The sequence below is a fragment of the Suricata suricatta genome, chromosome 5 (assembly GCF_006229205.1).
Source record: "Suricata suricatta isolate VVHF042 chromosome 5, meerkat_22Aug2017_6uvM2_HiC, whole genome shotgun sequence".
NCBI classification, from domain to species: Eukaryota; Metazoa; Chordata; class Mammalia; order Carnivora; family Herpestidae; genus Suricata; species Suricata suricatta.
In genome coordinates, this window is record NC_043704.1 from 145,009,760 (window position 1) to 145,027,602 (window position 17,843).

Genomic DNA, 17,843 nt, shown 5'->3' on the forward strand with positions numbered 1-17,843 from the left:
ACATTGAGGGGCACCATCTGAGCTGCTTTCTGTTGTCCTGAGAGCCCCTTGGATGTTGTTGGCCCAATCTCAGACAAAGAAGTTGACGACATGAAAAGACCATGTTTCCCACCTGCCTGGTTTGAGCCCCTGCTGAGGGCAGGCAAGGAAGGTGCCTTTCCTGCTTCCCAAGGGACCAGGGAGTGCCCCACTATTAGGTTCCTGCAGGAACAGGGAATGGGTGAGGGGAGGCAGTCTTCCCTGTCCTGCCTTGCCAGGGGTCACGGCTAATGCTATCTATCATCTTCCCTCCTGCTGGGCCCCCCAGGACCAACTGAAGCAGCTACAGGAGATCCTGGGCAGCCTGAGTCTGCAGGAGGAAAAGACACGGGCGTCCCAGCTCCGCCTGGACCAGCAGGTCAGCAATGAGGCTCAGCGGACCAGCAGCCTCGTTGCCCAGCTGCGCACCATGGTGGCCGAGAGGGAAGCCAAGGTGCAGCAGCTGGAGTTGGAGATCGGCCAACTTGGTGTGCAGGTGAGCCGTGCACTGGCCTGGCTCGGCCTGGCATCCGTTTCTGAGCCCTGGCAACCCTTCCACCATCCAGAGAAATCTCAGCAACCTCCACTTTCCACCGGCCTTCACTGGGACCACGCTTTGCCCTACCCAGCCCCACTTCGGCCCTCTGCTTCCCCTGGTTTCCCTCCCGTTCTCACGCATTCCTCTCTTTCCTCTGACGGTCCCCCTTCTCTGCCTAAAACCTGCCTGGGGCTCCGCATCCCCTTTGGCCTCACTCACTCCTCAAAGGTCCAGGCTCCTTCCAGCCTCCAGTCTCCCTCCCCACCTGTGGCTCTCATCCTCATGGTCCAAGATGGTGGCTACAGTGCCAGCCTTTACATTCCCATTCCAGGCAGCAGGAGGGCAGAAAGGAGCCACACTCCATCCAACTTGGGAGGAGCTATTGCTGCCAACCCTCCTGCATCTTCTCTTCACCCCTCCCTCTCTCCCACACCCTGGCCATGTGGCCACAATTTAGCTCCTTACATGGCCCTACTTAGTCCCCATGCTAGGCTTGTGCACAAGCCTGAAGTGTATGCCTTCCCTTTCCTCCCCCACTGCCACTGCCAGGTCAGTGGTCCCCAGCTTCAGGCCTTACCTAGTCATGAGCTTTTCCAGGGAGCCCCAAGGCCTGCATTCTGTATTACATGCCCTTTCTGGGCACTCTCCTAACTCCCTGGGCACCCCGCAAGCCAAACTTTTGTCACCCTCTGTGATCATCTTTCTGTTTTCCCCCCCTGAACATGCCCCCTTGCCAGGCACAAAACTGAGCCCCCAGTCTGCTCATAAGTGCTTGATGCTTGTCTAACAAGGGGGCTCCTTGGCAGCGCCTTGCTGGCACAGCCAGGGCTGCCAGGGTCAGGCACCATGGAACCATGGACTCTCTGTGGCTCCTTTCTGTGGCAGTCGTGCTGGTGCTCAGAGGGGTGGGGAATTGGTGGCCTCTAGGAGAAAGAATTCCATGACAGGCACATGAGTCTCCCAGTGACAGAGAAGCCTCACAGCCAGGTTGACTGCGACAGCCAAAAGCATGTCACAGACCAGCCCTGCCATTTTTTCCTAGGTATCCAGGTCCAATCAAAAGTTTGGGGGCCCAGGAGCCCCTCAGCCCCAGCCTCATTTGGTGGTTTGTCTCGAAGCTGTCCATCCCCAGAGGCCAGGGCGGACTGGGACCTCAGAAGTGGCTGTGGCCGAAAATGTTGTAGCCACGAGGCTGAAGGGAAAGAGCTCAGGGTTAACAAAGACCTAGGGACAGAGTATGTGCGGCCATGAGGGAGGGCATTGCCTTTAAGTCCTCACCTTGCTTCCCTTTGGGAAGTGAAATCTCAAGGAGCACAAGGGAACATTCCAGAATTTTCACTTCACCACTGTCCTGGCTCTAGGCACATAACAGAGACCCAATTCTTACCCCAAAGGCCGTCAATCAATTGGGGACCATGAGAGAAGTTAGTGCCTATGTCTCAGGATGGGTAGGCCTGGGGACATGCCAGGTTGTCTAGGACTCACACCAACTGTCTGCCCTGATGACCTGACCTCCTGCCGGGGCTCCTCCAGTGCTCCTTCTTCAGTCCAGCCTCACCAGATATCCCAAGCAGGAGGTGGCCAGAGGGAAGGGGGCCTGAGAAACCCAGCCTCCCTCCAAGACTTCTGGCCCTCGCTGTGGCCCAGCCACACCTTCTGTGGCTCCAGGTGTCTGGAAAGTCCAAGTGTCTCCCGCTGACAAAGGCAGCCAGCCTCAAGTCACACCTGGCATTCACCCTATGTGGGTGGGGCTGCCCAGAGAGGGGAGCCCACTCAAAGACATCAGCCTCTGATCTGGCCTGAATCCAAGGCCATGCACTTCCCTTTGGGACCTGAATGTAGAACAGCTTCCTGGCCCAGTCACCACCTCGCTCCATGTAGCTCCCTTTCTGAAGAGAGGCATTATTAGATGTCATTATCATGCAAGGAGCGCCTTCACCAAACAGCCTCGCTTTTCACTCCTGAAAAGAAGCCTCTTTCATATCCCCTAAAAGCCCCGAACTCAAGCCAAGGCCCCCTCCTGCCTTCTCCAGGCTTCTGAGCCAAAGCGCTGAGAGTTGAACTCATGTCTGTTCCCTGCAGTATCTTCGGAATAAAGGAGTGGGTGAGGGGTCCAGGGGGCCTGAGGTCAACCCCACCTACACTAAGTTCCTGGAGGACCCGGGCCAGTCCCCAGCCTCAGCAGGCGATCACGTTGGCAGGCTTGGATCTTCTCGGTAAGAAAAAAGTGGGATAGAGGGGTTGATAAGTGAATATTAATTATTCAGAAAATAGGTTGCCTCTGCTGGGAAGCTGTGGGTGCAATTTTGAGACGACTGTGCCATTTGTTGTCCTTCCAGTGTGTGGGCCTCTCCTATTCCATTAGCCCTCCGTCTGCATGGAGGAGCCTGTTAGGCCCAGGTATCATTCCCGCAAGGCGGCTGGTTGCAGCTCCCTGTAACATCCTCTCTGAGCTGGCCTTGAAACGCACCTGTTTCTAGGATTCTCAAACACATCTGTGTTGGATCGCTCAAGGCTCTGATGTCTCCTGGTTCTGTCTCTTTTTGAGCAAGCAAGAGCTCTGGAAAGAAGGGTAGCACATCCACAGGACTGCCCTGCCAGGCTTGCTGTGAGGACCAGCACTGGACACCGCCTCGGGCTCCCCAGATCCCGGCCAGGCCCTGCTCTCCTCCCCAGTGGGGCCCAGCCGGTCTTCCCATGGTGATGAGCCCCTTTTGCCTTCACACAGCTCCGTGACCAGCCTGGGCCACACGCTGGTGGAATCTGCTCTCACGTGGCCTTCTCTGCCCAGTCCGCATGGGGCCTCAACCAGGTACGAACCCAGGATCTCAGAGCCCCCTCAGTCCTTCCCATCCTTGATCGCTCAGCCAGTTGTGCCATCCCATGAGAATGAGGGGAAACTGAGGCCAAGCCAAGTGGAAGGACTCTTCCAAGTTTACGTAAGGACATGGAGGGTCAGGGAGGCCCAGTGTCTTCTCCAAGGTGATAGAGCAACTGGCTTCAGACCCAGAGCCTCAGCCTCTGACTTGCAGTCCAGTGTCCTGTCCTGCTACCGCAGAGTTAACACAAGGACTCTTCCAGGACCTGGAGCCCAACGCCTTTCCTTGCCTTCTCTTCCCCACTGAAACTTGGTCTCCAGGGGGAGAATTTCATGTCATATGGGTTAGCACTTTAAGTCACTGATATCCCCTCAGCTCTCTGGTCCCCTCTTTGTTGTTAGAATCAAGCCTCAGGCTTAAATGGGTCCTTTGTTCTCCCTGCCAGCTCGCAGACAAATGGTAGCTTTGTCCTGCCTTGGAACCCTGTTGTGAGCCCTGCCCACTGTCCACTGGAGCCTTGCCCCTGCCGTCAGACCCCTTCCCCGCCACCACGGCAGGTCAGCTCAGGTTCCGGCCCAGGACTCTGAGCAGCCCTAGTCCACGTCTGACTCGCGCCATGGCTCTGAGCATCCATCCTCTCCGAGATGCTGTTTCCTAGGTGCCTCAGACACTTCTGGCCTGATGTGTGACAGCACAGACACCACGGGCCAAGGCCAGCCCTGCAGCTGCCCCACCCATCAGCCTGGGGTCACAAGGGCACTGGGGGGAGAGTGGGCTGCTCTGAGCAACAAGGGAACGTGCCACACTTCCAAATGTGGGAGACCTCCTGGTGCCAAGGGAGATTGGATGGGTTCTGTCTCTGAGGTTTTGGTCAGAGTAGTGGGAGCAGGAAGAAGGACAAGGTGGCCCTCTAGAGCCCTTCTAGGCCTGTGTGGCCATCACCATCGCACTCCACAGGGAAGCAGGAGCAGGTGTGCTCCTCAGCTGTCCAGACCGCTGGCTCACATGCTATACAAATAGCTACTGAACTTGACGGAGGGTGGGCCCTACCTTCACATACAGACCTCTTCCGACAGTGACAGGACAGGGAGAGTGTCAATCGGGGCTGGCGTGGTGACCGTGATGGTGTATCTGGGAGGAGGGCAGGGGTGAGGGGGCCAGGTCCCTTTCTCCTGCAGCTTTCCCTACACACACACACACACACACACACACACACACACACACACACACACACCCCACTAGAAAATCGTGGAGGTGGCTTGCTCAGAACTTCCTGAACCATGTGTCACAGACCAGCCAGGAACCTGCCGGGTTACATGCAGTCTTGACTCAGCAGGTCTGGGTCTACGGGCACTGATTCAGTGACCATGTAGTTTGAGCAGCAAAGCCTTAACGTATATTTAGGAGTCAGAACATGGAGAAGTCTGCAGGCCTCAGGGTCCATCGCAGCAAAGCCCCTCAGCATTCAGAGGGTGGACCTAGGCCCAGAGAGGGAAAGACACCTGCCCAAGACCACAGAACAAGTTAGCCTCTGGGCTCGCACACTGCAGCCCAGCTCTCCATGTGTCCTGCGATGCCAGAAGGGCAAACCCAGGGTCACCAGGGTCTCAGGGGGAAAGATGAGGGCCAAGCAGAGAGCAGCTTGGACTCACAAGTGGGCTCTGGGGGCTGGGTGGGGGGCAGAGTGTACCTTCTCTCTGGGCTCCAGCCAGCAGGTAAGGGGCTGGTAGACAGGCCCAGCAGCAAGGAGGGGAGCAGTGACAGGCTAGATGAGCACTGAAGAAAACAGACTAAGTCAGAAAGTGTGCTGGGCTTGAGGCCAAGGCAGGAGGTGCAGGAGGACTGGGACAGGCCGATAGCGAGACAGAGGCTGGGCCCAGCCGGCAATGGGCATGGTGGCCAGGCCACTGGGCACACACATATCCAAGGCACCCCAGGCCCTCAAGGGCCAAATTCCATAGCAGCCAGCCTAATTCTAGGCCTTTCCAGGGACTGGATGGACAGAGGTGCTGATGCAGCTCTAGCCCTAGTGGGGTCTGGCTGTGCAGCCAGCTAAGTGAGGTCTAGAGACGTCTGCAGGTACGGGAATAGTGGGCTGAGAAGAAGCCAGAGGAGGAAGACCAGCAGGGCCAGGAAGGGCTGGGTTGGCTTCCTCCTCTGTGGCTGTCTCTGAGGGTCCCTGAATGTTCTTCCAGTCCCTCCCACTATCACAGGTAAGTGTGTGTCTTCAGATAGGCCCTCCGATGACTTCTGCCCTCTGCACCCACCCTGGTCCCCAGGTTCTCGGACTCCCCAGAACAAAAGGGCTGGCAGGCACAAGTGACAGAGTTCAAGGCCCTCTGGCAGGCTGCTGAGGTGGAGCGCGACCGGCTCACCGAGTTTGTCACTGTCCTACAGAAACGGTAACATATGGCACCCAGGGACATGCTTTCATGGGCCTACATGGGTGGGGGGCGTGGACAGCCCGGCACCAGGGCATCTTTCTTGGACAGGGGCCAGGCCTCATCTGCGACTGGGCCCACCTTCCTGGAGAGTTTGGCTCCCACAGTGTTGATCTAGGGCATTCCCAGTCATCACTTATGTGCTCAACTAAGTGCCCCAGGGCCTTGGGGCCATATTGTCATTCTTGTGGTTTACCCTGTCCTATGTGTATCCAATGGAACTACTATATGCATGTGGACATATGGTGGGAGAGGCTCTCTGGAGTAGTTAAGTCATCAGATGAATCCACTAATAGTTGAAATCTCTGATGAACATGACACTGCACTTTGTACCACTGGGGACTTTGGTGGGAAGACAGAGGCTAAACTGACTTCTGAATTATAAAGACGAAGAGAGCCACTCACAGATGGACCAGGAGGTGTGGTTTCCTCCTAGGGGTTGTTGACAGACTCCCATTCAGATAAATCAGTGCTCCTCACTCAAGTGACCCTTTTGGCAAGAATTGCAGGTACTCAGGCCAACACATGGCCCACTCATGTGACCTGAACACTGAAAAATATAAAGGACACCACTGAGTTCTTGCCCTAACAGGGCAGGCAGCCAGGGCTCTTTGGTGACAGACAGTAGAAACCACTTCTGGTAAGTTAAGGGAAAGACAGATTTTTGGAAGGTGCTGGCAGATTTTAAAGGATAGGGTAGGAGATGGGCGCCTGGGTGGCTCAGTTGTTTGAGTGTCCAACTTCGGCCCAGGTCATGATGCTGCACTTTGTGGGTTTGAGCCCCACATCTGGGTCTGTGCTGACAGCTCAGAGCCTGGAGCCTGCTTCAGATTCTGTGTCTCCCTCTCTCTCTGCCCCTCCCCTGCTCACTCTGTCTCTCTGTCTCCCAAAAATAAACATTAAAAAAAATTTTTTTAAAGGACAGGGCAGGAGAGGATCCTAAGGAAATCGGGGAATCTTGGTCACAGGTCACCATGGGTGTCTCTCCTGGGGCACTGGAATAACACAGGCCCAGTGGCTTCCAGTTCTTATGCCAGTGGGTTATGGGAGAGAAGGTCTAGCTGGCCTGGGTTGCTCCTATGTCCATCCCTAGACACAGGCATGTCACCTTGACTAGAAGTACCTCCAGGTGCTCACAGAATGGAAGAGGGGCAGTTTGCCACGGGGAAAATCGAGTACCATTACCTAAGAAGGAGTGAGGGGTGTTAGGAAGTAGTCGATGAATGGCCATTCCCGAAGCAGTGAGAAGTGATGAACTATTATAGTTGTTTTCTTTTCATGTAGTACATAGAGAAGATACAAACTTCAGATATACTCAGGGATAAGAGAAAAGTCACATTAGTTTTTCTCTCTGTAATTGAAATGTAATGGATAGCACAAGCCTCTAGTCTACCAAAGGGAAGTAACATACTCAATTTAGGCTTCCTCTCCAATTTCCCTTGAGTTTCACCTGAATTTTGGGGATTTTTGTGCATGAAAGTGATTTGGTTATGTATTGCTTTGTAAAAAACATTCCAAAGTTCGTGGCTTCACACACAATGGTTTAATTCTTTCTCGTGGCTCTGTGGGTAACCTAGGTAATTCTGTCCCACATAACTCTGGCCAGGATCACTCATATGACCCTGTTCAGCTGGAAGGTCAGCAGAGGCACCTTAGTTCTCTTTTACTGGCCTCTCTCTCCATGTGGTATTTCGTCTACCAGGGCCTCTCTCCTGCAGACCTGGGGCTAGGGTGGCACGAGCAAGGCACTCAGAGCACCAAATTTAAGGAGGTGCTCACTCTCAGAGTCATAAGTATGCGTTTTTCTCTCAGCTGATACCCTTGACCTTTTAGGGTTCACTCTGCTGCTCTGTGTCATTTTAGGGTATGAGGGAGCTCTCTGTGGCTCTCGGCCCATTAGCCAAAACACATGGCCATTTCTACTCTGGGGCATTGCTGTCTCCATGGGCTCTAACAAGGAAAGAGGGCCCAAGCTCCTTCTGCATTCAGAGCCCTCCCAAATGTATTTGGATTTTTCACCCCAAAATACAAGACCTGCCTTTCTCTGAGATCCCCAGTTCTACTTTCTTTCTCTGGCAAGTCTGTTCTGGTCTTGTGGCAGTGGTGGGAGGGGCAGGGAGGCAGGGTTTCCCCCTCTCATACTCACCCTCTCACTCCTAGCTGCCTCAGACCCCCTGCAATTCCCCAGTCTTCTGTCCCCAGCCCAGTGAGACCAATGTGCTCTGCTTGGGGTCCCCGATCCCCCCTCACCTGGTGCAGGTAGACGGAAGGCAAAAATAGAGCCGGTCATCAGTTTCCCTTCTCTCACCTCCTGTGTCCAGTGTTCTGTCTCCTGACCTGCGGTCCAGTGTCTGAAAACAGTATTTTTTATATATATTATCCATTTTTCTAGCTGTTTACAATAGGAGGGGCTAGTCGGCTTAGTCTGCCATGACAGAAGTCACTAAGCTCGTCTCCTTTAGAAAAGCATATAGTTGGCTTTGTTTTTCAATTCAATCTGAGATTTTGTGTTTGAGGAGGTGATTTTAATCCATTTTCACTTTTATAATACTTATAAATAGTTTGATCCTCTTAATGTTTCTATTTGCCATGATTTTTCTTTGCTCCACTCTCCTTTATATTGGATAGGTCAGGTTTTATTTCCCTCTCTTCTATACAAGTTTGAAAGTTATATATCTCTATTCTTTTAGTGGTTACCTGTACTCTTTTAACATAGAATTCAGCAAGTCTAAAGACAGTAGATTTCTTTATTATCCCTTTGAGCAATAGGAGACATTTAAAGTTTTGGTTTGGTTTGGTTTGGTTTGTTTCAGTAATCTCTACCCCAACACGGGGCTCATATTCACAATGCTGAAATCAAGAGTTGCACACTTTCCCAGCTGAGCCAGCCAGGCACCTCGATAAATTTAGAATGTTTAATTCTGATTCCCCTTTTTGTGTCTTTTAAGTTACTGGACTCTAATATTTGTCTATTATTGCAGTCTTTTTTCAAAATCCTCTGAAATTAACCCTCCAAATTCACCTTTTTTTTTTTTTTAAAGAGACAGAGACAGCATGAGCAGGGGAGGGTCAGAGAGAGAGGGAGACACAGAATCCGAAGCAGGCTCCAGGCTCTGAGCTGTCAGCACAGAGCCCGATGTGGGGCCCAAGCCCACGAACCGTGAGATCATGACCTGAGCTGAAGTCGGACACTTAACCAACTGAGCCACCCAGGTGCCCCAAATTCACCTTTTAAAAAATTAGTCAGTATTCCTTTACTTTGGCCAACATATTTTAAAATGTCTTCCTTCACTGTTGCTTCTTGTTTCTCAATCTCCCCCGCTGAGTTCAGTTTCCTTCTTAGCAAAGTGCATCCTTTAATTCAATAAGACCATGTGGATGGTAAACTCCCTGTGTCTTTATTTACTTTGGAATCTTTATTCTGCCTTTCTCTTGAAGGAGAATTTCACTAGGCAAAGAATTCTTGGTAGCTGGGTACTTCCTGTCATCACTGGGAGGCCATGAAAGTCCATTGTCTTCGAGCATCCATTGTTGCCAAAATGAAATCTGTTATCAATTTGATTGTTGCTCCTTCCTGGTTGTCTTTCCTGTCTAGGTGTCTTTTCAGATATTCTCTTTGTCTCTGGTATTTTGAAGATCCACTGTAATGTGTCTAGGTATTTTATCTTGCTTTATTTTTCCTACTTAGGACCTGGTGTGCTTTTTCTTTCTGAACACTTCAATCTATATGTTGCCAATGACATCACTCCATACCTTGCCTCTCCCCATTGTTTCTGTTCCTTTCACTTAAAATGCCTCACCGGGGTGTCTGGGTGGCTCACTAAGTTGAGTACTGACTCTCCATTTTGGCTCAGGTCTGATCTCAGGGTTTGGTGAGATCAAACCCCGTGGCAGGCTCCCTGCTGAGCATGGAGCCTGCCTGGGATTTGGGATTCTCTTTCTCCTTCTCTCTCTGCCCCTCCCCTGCTTGCACATATGCTCACTTGCTCTCTCTCTCTTTCTCTCAAAATAAATACACTTTGAAAATAAAATAAAATAATAAAATAAACCTTCTCAATATTTTGGGCTGATGACTGCATAGTTTCTTCAAATCTGCATTCAGCTCATTAAATCTCTTCAGCTGTACTTCATCTGCCATGAAACCTATTTTAATAATCGTAATCTTCATCTTAGCCATTCTTTTTTGTGTAAAACCCCCTGTTCTCTTTCTTTTTTAATATTTATTTATTTTGAGAGAGAGTGAGCAGGGGGAGGGGCAGAGAGAGAGCGGGAGAGAGAGAATCCCAAGCAGGCTCCACACTGTCAGCACAAAGCCTGGTGTGGGGCTCAAACTCACGAACCACAAGATCATGACCCAAGCTGAAATCAGGAGTTGGACGCTCAACCCACTGACCCATGCATGCACTCCTCCTCTTCTCTTTCTTATAGCATTTGTCCTTTCATTAAGATCTCTTGCTTTTCTCCTTGTAATAATGTTAAACCTACTTCATCCCTTGAAACTTGCTCTATCATCTTCATTACTCCTTAGGGTCCTGAGTAATGTCTGTTGACTCCCCCTCCTGGTGAATTATTTCTCCATGTGTTTTGTATATTTGTGTTGTTTCTGTGAGCTTGTCTCCAGGGTTGTTTGTTTCTTTTTGGGGGAGTCCTTGAGTTATGAAAGTGCTCCTACAAAATGGTTCTGCTTTCGTTTCTGTGGAACTTTATGGTTTCAGTGGTCTCTGATTGGTACTTTGGGCTAATTTACTGGCTTAGGATTTCCTGAGCACCTGTAATGCTGGCCTTATGTTTCAATTTTCTCATGACTGGTGCTTCCCAACCAACACATTGAAGGCCTGGTAGACTACAAGCTTCCTCACCACTTCCCCAGCTTGTGGATGGATTTGGTCTCAGTCTCTTATTGCAAATAAGGCATTCTTTTAAGGCTTCCAGAATTATACAGAGAGCTTCCTTGCAGCTTGCTGCCTTATAGGAGCCCAAGGTTACAGCTTCTACACTCAACATTGGCATCAAAATCCCTGCTTTATGGGGCACCTGGGTAGCTCAGTCAGTTAAACATTGGACTCTTGATCTTGGCTCAGGTCAAGATCCCGCTGCCCCAAGTCAGGCTCCGCGAAGAGCGCAGTCTGCTTGGGATTCCCTCTCTCCCTCTCTCTCTGCCCCTCCCCTGCTCATTCTGTCTCTCTCTCAAAATAAATAAATAAACATTTTTTAAAATGCTTGCTTTATGTGATTGGAAGTTTTAGTAGATTTTCTATTACAAGCATATACTTACTTATTATAAAAAGCCTCCTTTTCTAACCTGCCACTCCCCATTTCTCATTGAAAAGAACTGTCAGAACTCCTAAAATATTTTCTTTGCACATCCAACAATGTATATGCAAATGTGTGTTTATGTGTGTATGCATATGTATGCATATATGCACATACATGTTTATTAAAAGGTGGACTCACACTAAACACATTTTTGTTAAGAGTATATCGTGTTAGGTTTCTAAATGTGCAATCACTAGATCAAAGAATGTGTACATTTAAATGTTCATAAATAATGGCAGATTATCCTTTTAAAATGAGTTCATTTACATTCCCACCAACAAATTATCCCCCATTTCCCCATAGCCTTACCTCTACAAAGTTTTACCAGTGCACAACATTTTTGCCAGACTAACAGTATTATCTCACAGTTGTTTTTATCAACTTTGCTATAACTAAAAGTGGGGATGAGCATATTTTTCACATGTTTCTAGCCTGTTACATGTTCCTTTCTGTTAAATATATATTCATGCTATTGCACATTTTTAAAGAGAGTTGTTTATATTTTTTCTTTACATCTGTAAAGAACTCTTTACGAATTATGTATGTAGTATTATGTATTTAATATATAATATTATATACATTTGTCTCCATAAAGGTCTTGTATCATTTATACTAAAGTATTTCCTGGGCATGGGGACCTTCTTATCTGAGCATCCCCGCACTTACAGTCCTCCTGAAAACAAAATTTTTAGCATGAAAACATTCACTAATGACTTGCCTTACTTAACATTGTTCACTTTATGCCACCATTGGGTCAATTGGGTCAGACTCTTGAAATATAATGAAAATCAATTACAAAGTAAAAAGGCAAATTAAAAAACCTGGCATGTCATGAGGTTGATGTCTGGAGCTATTAGAAAGCCATGTCAAACAAGGCTCTGGCTGAGTTGGCCCAGTTAATGGTTAAAGAAGAATAAAACGGTGAGAATACAGACTGGTCAAAAGAGAATACTCAGAATACCAGTGAGAAGTCTTGCGTAGAAAGTAAAATCTGTAGAGGCCAGTGGAGGAGCAGCCCCAGACGAGGCCACGGGTGGAGCAGTGAGAAGAGGCCAGGCTTTGGTGTGTGTTTGGGAGAAAAGCTGTGGGGCCGGATCATAAATTGGAAGCTGAAAGCAGCAAGAAAGAGAGAAGGCAAGAATGACAGTCCGGTTTTTAGACCAAGCACCTCTATGGGTGGCAGTGACATTTATCAAGATTCCTCAAGTATGGCACATTTTGGGAGGAGAAACCACAAGTTCAATTGTTCCTAAATGCTGTCAGACTGCATAATGCGCTCTAGCATTTATATGGTGTTTGCTGTTAGTTTCTTATTTCCCCTATCACAAATAGAATATAAACCTAAACAAACGTGAACATTATTACTGAAACACAGGACAGGAAAATGAAAGTCCCTCCCCCACAGATGACAGTCAGTGACTGCTACAGACCCCTGCTTTCAGCTCATTGGCTGAATTTCATTAGCACAGTATCTATTTGTTTTTAAATTTTTAATCTGTTATAAATTTTTTAATTAGGTCATATATTATGCATAATCTTCTGCTACTTATTTCCCTCAGTAACATATCTCAGGCATCTTCTTCACGTCAGCACACATCCTTTTTATGGCTCAGGAGTATATTTATTGTGTTAATCCACTATGACATTTTTATCCAGTTACATAAATGGCATCACCTTCTATATATTCTTGTGGCACTTGTTTGTTTCTTCACCAATCTTACAACCTGGAGACCCTTGTTTGTACATGTAGCTCTACCTGCTCCTTTCTTGTTGCCGGAGGAGCGCTGTCTGGTAGAACTTTCTATGACGATGGGGGTGTTCTGAAGCTCCGCTGTCCAATGCAGTGGCTGTCAGCCACACGTGGCTCTGATCACTTGAACGCTGGCTAGTGTGACTGAAGAACAGAATTTTTTATTTCATCTTCACTAATTTCCACTTACACAGTGACGTGTGGACGTAGGGCTGGCAGCCACTGTGTTGCAACAGCACAGCCTGTCGTATTCCATCACATTCCATGGTATGAATATTTACCACTTGCTCTGTCTTTCCCCTGTTGATGGACCTCTAGGTTTTGTTTTTGTTTTTTTTTTTTTTTGCTTTTGCAAAATAAGTTTCAAGGAACATACTTAAACCAGTCATGTCAGCAGCTGTATAACTGTGTTAGTGGGCAGTTCCGTGTTAGTGGTTGTGTACTGCTCACAACTGTCACCCTTCTGCTTCTTCTTGACTCTTACCACTTCCTCCGACACCGTAAACTTCCAGACCTCCACTCCAATTGCATGTGTGTATGCAGCCCTTTGCTTTGGTTAAATTTCAGGGAGTCCTGGCCTTCTAGCTGAGCCTTTCATCTCACAAAAGTCTGAAATGCCATTTCTGGCCTCAGTAAAGACCTTAGGCCCAGCCCCAGTGAGATTAATCAAATCCTTCGTGTGAAATGGCTGAATAGCATTGCCTTTAATTCCCATGAACTCATCATGGTCACATAGAAAATAATAATGAATAGTAACAATAAATAATAATAAACAGAAAGCAATCACTAACTCCAAGAAAAGCAAAAATTAAATAAGAAAATAAGATCATTACCATGCTACATGTCTAAACAATTGCTCTAATGTAACCCGTGGTAGACAGGATTCTGTCCCCTGTGCCCTTCCCTCCCTGCTATTGTGCCTGTGACTACTTTATGATATGTGGCAAAAGGGACTTTGCAGATGCAATTACAGTTATGGGCCCTAGAATAGGAAGATTATCCTGGATTACCAGGTGGGCCCAATCTAATCACTTGAGCCCTTAAAAGCAGAGAAATTTCTCCAGCTGGGGTCAGTGAGAGAGATGCCATGGAAGAAGTCAGAGAGTCAAAGCATGCTAAGGGTGGCTGGTTGGCTTTGAAGATGGAGAGGGCCAAGTGGCCTCTGAAAGATGCAAATCACCCATGTAACAGCCAGCAGGAAACAGGGACCTCAGTCCTTCAGTTGGAACTGAATTCTCTCAGTAACTGAATGAGCCTGGAAGTGGATTTTCCCCCCAGAACCTCCAGGTAAGAACCCAGGTCAGGCAACACCAGAATCTGGAGCAGAGAAATCAACAGAGCCTGTTGGACCTCTGCCCTACAGAACTATGAGATAAGTGTGCTAAGATGGTGGTAATTTGTTACAGCAGCAATGAAAAACTAATACACCACCTACTATTAATTCAGCTGAGAAATGGTAATGTAACTACATTGGGAAGAGGAGGGGTGATTCTGTCTGGTAAGGGGAGAAGGCCAAAAAAACCTAAATTCTCCTCTTGCATGACAGGAAGTTGAAAGATTATATTTAAACCTTAAAAATAGCAGCGTGGGCATCTGTAGAAATATGGCAGTAAATATTCAGAGAAACAGCTGAAAATGTAAGTGATTGCTTCTGGAGAGCCAGAGATAGGAGTGGGCAGGAGTGCGGGAGGCTGGCAAGCTTTCATTTTGAGCCTTGGACAGAAAGAAGTACATGGTTTTTAAACACACGTTCCTGTGTTTCTACGGTAAAAATAAAGAACAAGTCACCCCCAGGACATGATGTGCCCACCTCTCTGAGAGCCAGAGCAGGTGGGGCGGGACTGCCCCAGGGGTGGGGGTGGGGGGATGGATGGAAGCCCCTCCTATCTAATCACCAGGGTGGAGGAGAGCCACAGCAAGCTTCTGGAATCCGAGAAGAAGCTGCAGGAGGAGCGGCTCCGCACCGTGGTGCTGGAGCAACACCTGGAGAAGATGCGCCTGGAGCCTGGGAAGACGCCAGCCTCCCAGAGAGCAGCCCCCAGGAGCAAAGCAGGTAGGGGCTGGCCCAGAGTCCCAGCAGCAGGGGCCTGATGCTAACGGGGGAGCCGTCATCAGTGGCAACCTCTTCAGCCCCTTCGATAAGAATGTGGGAAGCAGAGGCCTCCATCAGGGCGGAGTTCCCCCTGCCCGTGGGGTGGGTGTCCTCTTCCCCAGGCCTCAGAACAGGAGCCCCCGAAGGCCATCAGCCCCCGTGGCCCTGACCCAGCCCACCTGTGCACCCTTATGAAAAGTGGCAGTGCCTCTGCTACCACCCGCAATGCCACCCCCACCCCAGCCCTTAACCCTCTATTCAGAGCTGACTCTGACTCTGTTCAGAGTTGGTCGTGGGGCAGAGGTGTCCTGCTGGGAAGCCAGGACCGCAGCAGTGGCTGACAGGGTAGAGCATAAGCAGGGCCGGGACCACAGGCTTGGGGACCGGGCTTCTCTGGCTTGTGTTCCCTCATGCTCAACACGCAGCTCCTGTGGTCCAAGATGGCTGCTTCAGCCTCCCCACCAGCCGCAGGAAGGGGAAGAGGGAAGGGACATCCTGCTCCTTACCTTTGAAGGGCATGGTCCTAAGGTTGGTGTGTCACTTCTGCCTTCACCCCCTGACCATGCCTAGCTGCACAGGGAGATTTTGTTGTCCTAAACTAAGATCCAGTGCTCTAACCCAGTCGTTCTCAAGATGCTGTTTCTGGACCAGCAGCATCAGCATCTTGTGAGGCTGCAGCCAGATGGGGGTGTGGGATGCCAGAGCCAGATGCCAAGGAAGGAAGAGTCTTTAGTGTGGAGGGGTTAGGCCTGCCTCCCTCTGACGTCCCCATCCCAACCCCCTACAGTCTCTGGAGTGAGGTGCTACCCCCACTGCCCTGCCTCTCAACCCTCCACTAGATCGCCCAGCCCTCCTCCAGCAAGGACACTCCAACCTTTCCCCCAGCCCAGATGAGATGAGAACATTTCAGAAGGATGTGCCAGAAGTGAGGCACAGAGCAGGAGTTACATCTTTCTCCCTTCTCCAACCAGCAGGGCCCAGGACTCAAGGGGCCTTCCAGGAGCTGCAGAGAATCCAGGCTGGGGAAGGTCCCTGTAGCTTAGCTCTGCCGACTCTCCTGGGCCCTCCGGAACAAGTCCTCTAGGGGGGTGGTGTTTCTAGGCCTTGAGCTTGCCTCTGGAGTAACCTAATCAGGAAGTGCTAAGCCATGGCAGGAAAAACCATTTTGGTTCTGCCTAAATAGCAAGGGACAGCTGCCTGAGAGGAAGTGTTCATGTGGCCTTTGCCACCTGCTGGCCTGTGACATAGGCAGAGCACCACCCCATCTGTAGAATGAGAACACCTGATTCTGGAATTCAGTCCCTCCATGGCAGTTCCACTCCAGTAGGGAAGATGGATAATAACCTGATAAACCACTAAAAGACATGTTAAGTCAGAGGAGGAGATAGGAGATGCTGAGAGCAGCCGGGGCAGGGCAGGAGGTGTTGGGCAGTGAAGACCTCACTGAAGAGTTGACATCTGACCAGAGACCATGGCAGGGCCAGGAAATGAAGCATACAGATACCTAAGGGAAGAACAAGTGCAAAGGCACTGTGGTGAGAGCTTGGCTAGAGGCTTGAAGGAACAAGTGGGGCTGGAATTAGTGAGAGGAAGGGAATATAAGGCAAGGTTAAGGAAGTGACAAGGTACCGAGGAGGTGGTCAGATCACACAAGTCCTGAGGTATAAATGTGAGTTCACTGGCCTCACAAGGCTCTAGAGGCAAGAACTATTATCCTCATTTTATAGATGAAAAAAACCAGCTCAGAGAGGTTGATGGTTTACCCAAGGCCACACAGCAGAGGGGGCCAAGTCTCCTGATGCAGGTTGGTTTTGCCTGGGCCACACCGTCCCTGAGAACCACACCATTTCTGAGGGCCTTTTCAGCAAAGGTTTTCTGATGCTGTGATTGTGCCCAAATTCCCTACCAACTGGCTTTGACTTCTTTTTCTGCGCACTCTGTGGCCTCTGGCCCTGGCCACCCCGGACCACCTGGATGTATGTAGGGAGCTGCTGGCCAGGGTAGGCTCTGGAGGTGGGGGGTCCAGTGGTGTGAGGGCATCAGAGGGAGCAATGATCTAGACTCAGGCTCAGTGTGCAGAGCAGACCTCAGGCTGGGCCGCCTTCCAGAAACTTGTGAAGTGCCAAGTTAGAGATCATTGCAAGGGGAACCTCCCTGGTAGTAGGCAAGCAGAATCAGGGCTATAGCAGGCACCAATGCCTGAGTCTGAGGGGATGCGGAGCAGGCATCAGGAGGGCTTCTGGAGGGAGGCAGCCCTTGTCCTGCATTTTAAAAAAACACTTTTTTTCTAATCGAAGCATAGTTGACACACAATGTTAGTTTCAGGTGTACGATATAGTGATTTGACAACTTATACGTTATGCGACACCTTTTCCTTCATCTTGAAAGAAGTATAATGTTTTGGCAAATGGAAAAGTAGGAAATAGGCAGCAGAGGTGGGGGAGGAAGGGAGAAGGAAAGCATTTACACGGGGCCATGCGTCATCACAGAAAGTGACTGCTGCTACCCCACAGGTGTGCCCACCTCCAAAACCAGGCACGACCCGAATGGCAGTGAAAGGAAGGACCTCTCCTTCACTCAGCTCTCCAACGTGCCCGTGGAATCACAGATGGAGGAGCTGACCACCAGGTGCTCTCTTGCCCCATCTTCCTGAGCGTAGCATTGTCTGGGTGGAGGTGCTCGGATGGGCAGAAGGATTGTGTCCCTCCCCATTTGACTTCTGTTTGCCCAGAGTTCAGCCTGCCTGGGTTCTGGGCCTGCAATTCAGCAACTGGCCATCAGAGGGCAGAGAGTCCCAGCCAGATCCCTGATGACCTCAAAGTCCCAAGAGAAGTTTTGCTAAGCAGGGGTTGCTAAACCCAGTTTCCTC

The 17,843-nt window shown here is 49.8% G+C and overlaps 1 protein-coding gene across 1 annotated transcript in view; it reads left to right on the forward strand.

Moving 5' to 3' along the window:
- CCDC13 (coiled-coil domain containing 13) overlaps positions 1 to 17,843 on the forward strand; it is a 51,929-nt gene that overhangs the window by 33,005 nt on the left and 1,081 nt on the right. The window contains exons 10-15 of the mRNA XM_029940399.1: positions 308 to 514; positions 2,639 to 2,772; positions 3,285 to 3,368; positions 5,655 to 5,777; positions 14,781 to 14,935; positions 17,488 to 17,602. Coding sequence (XP_029796259.1) covers positions 308 to 514; positions 2,639 to 2,772; positions 3,285 to 3,368; positions 5,655 to 5,777; positions 14,781 to 14,935; positions 17,488 to 17,602 — 818 coding nt within the window. The remainder of the gene's footprint in view (positions 1 to 307; positions 515 to 2,638; positions 2,773 to 3,284; positions 3,369 to 5,654; positions 5,778 to 14,780; positions 14,936 to 17,487; positions 17,603 to 17,843) is intronic.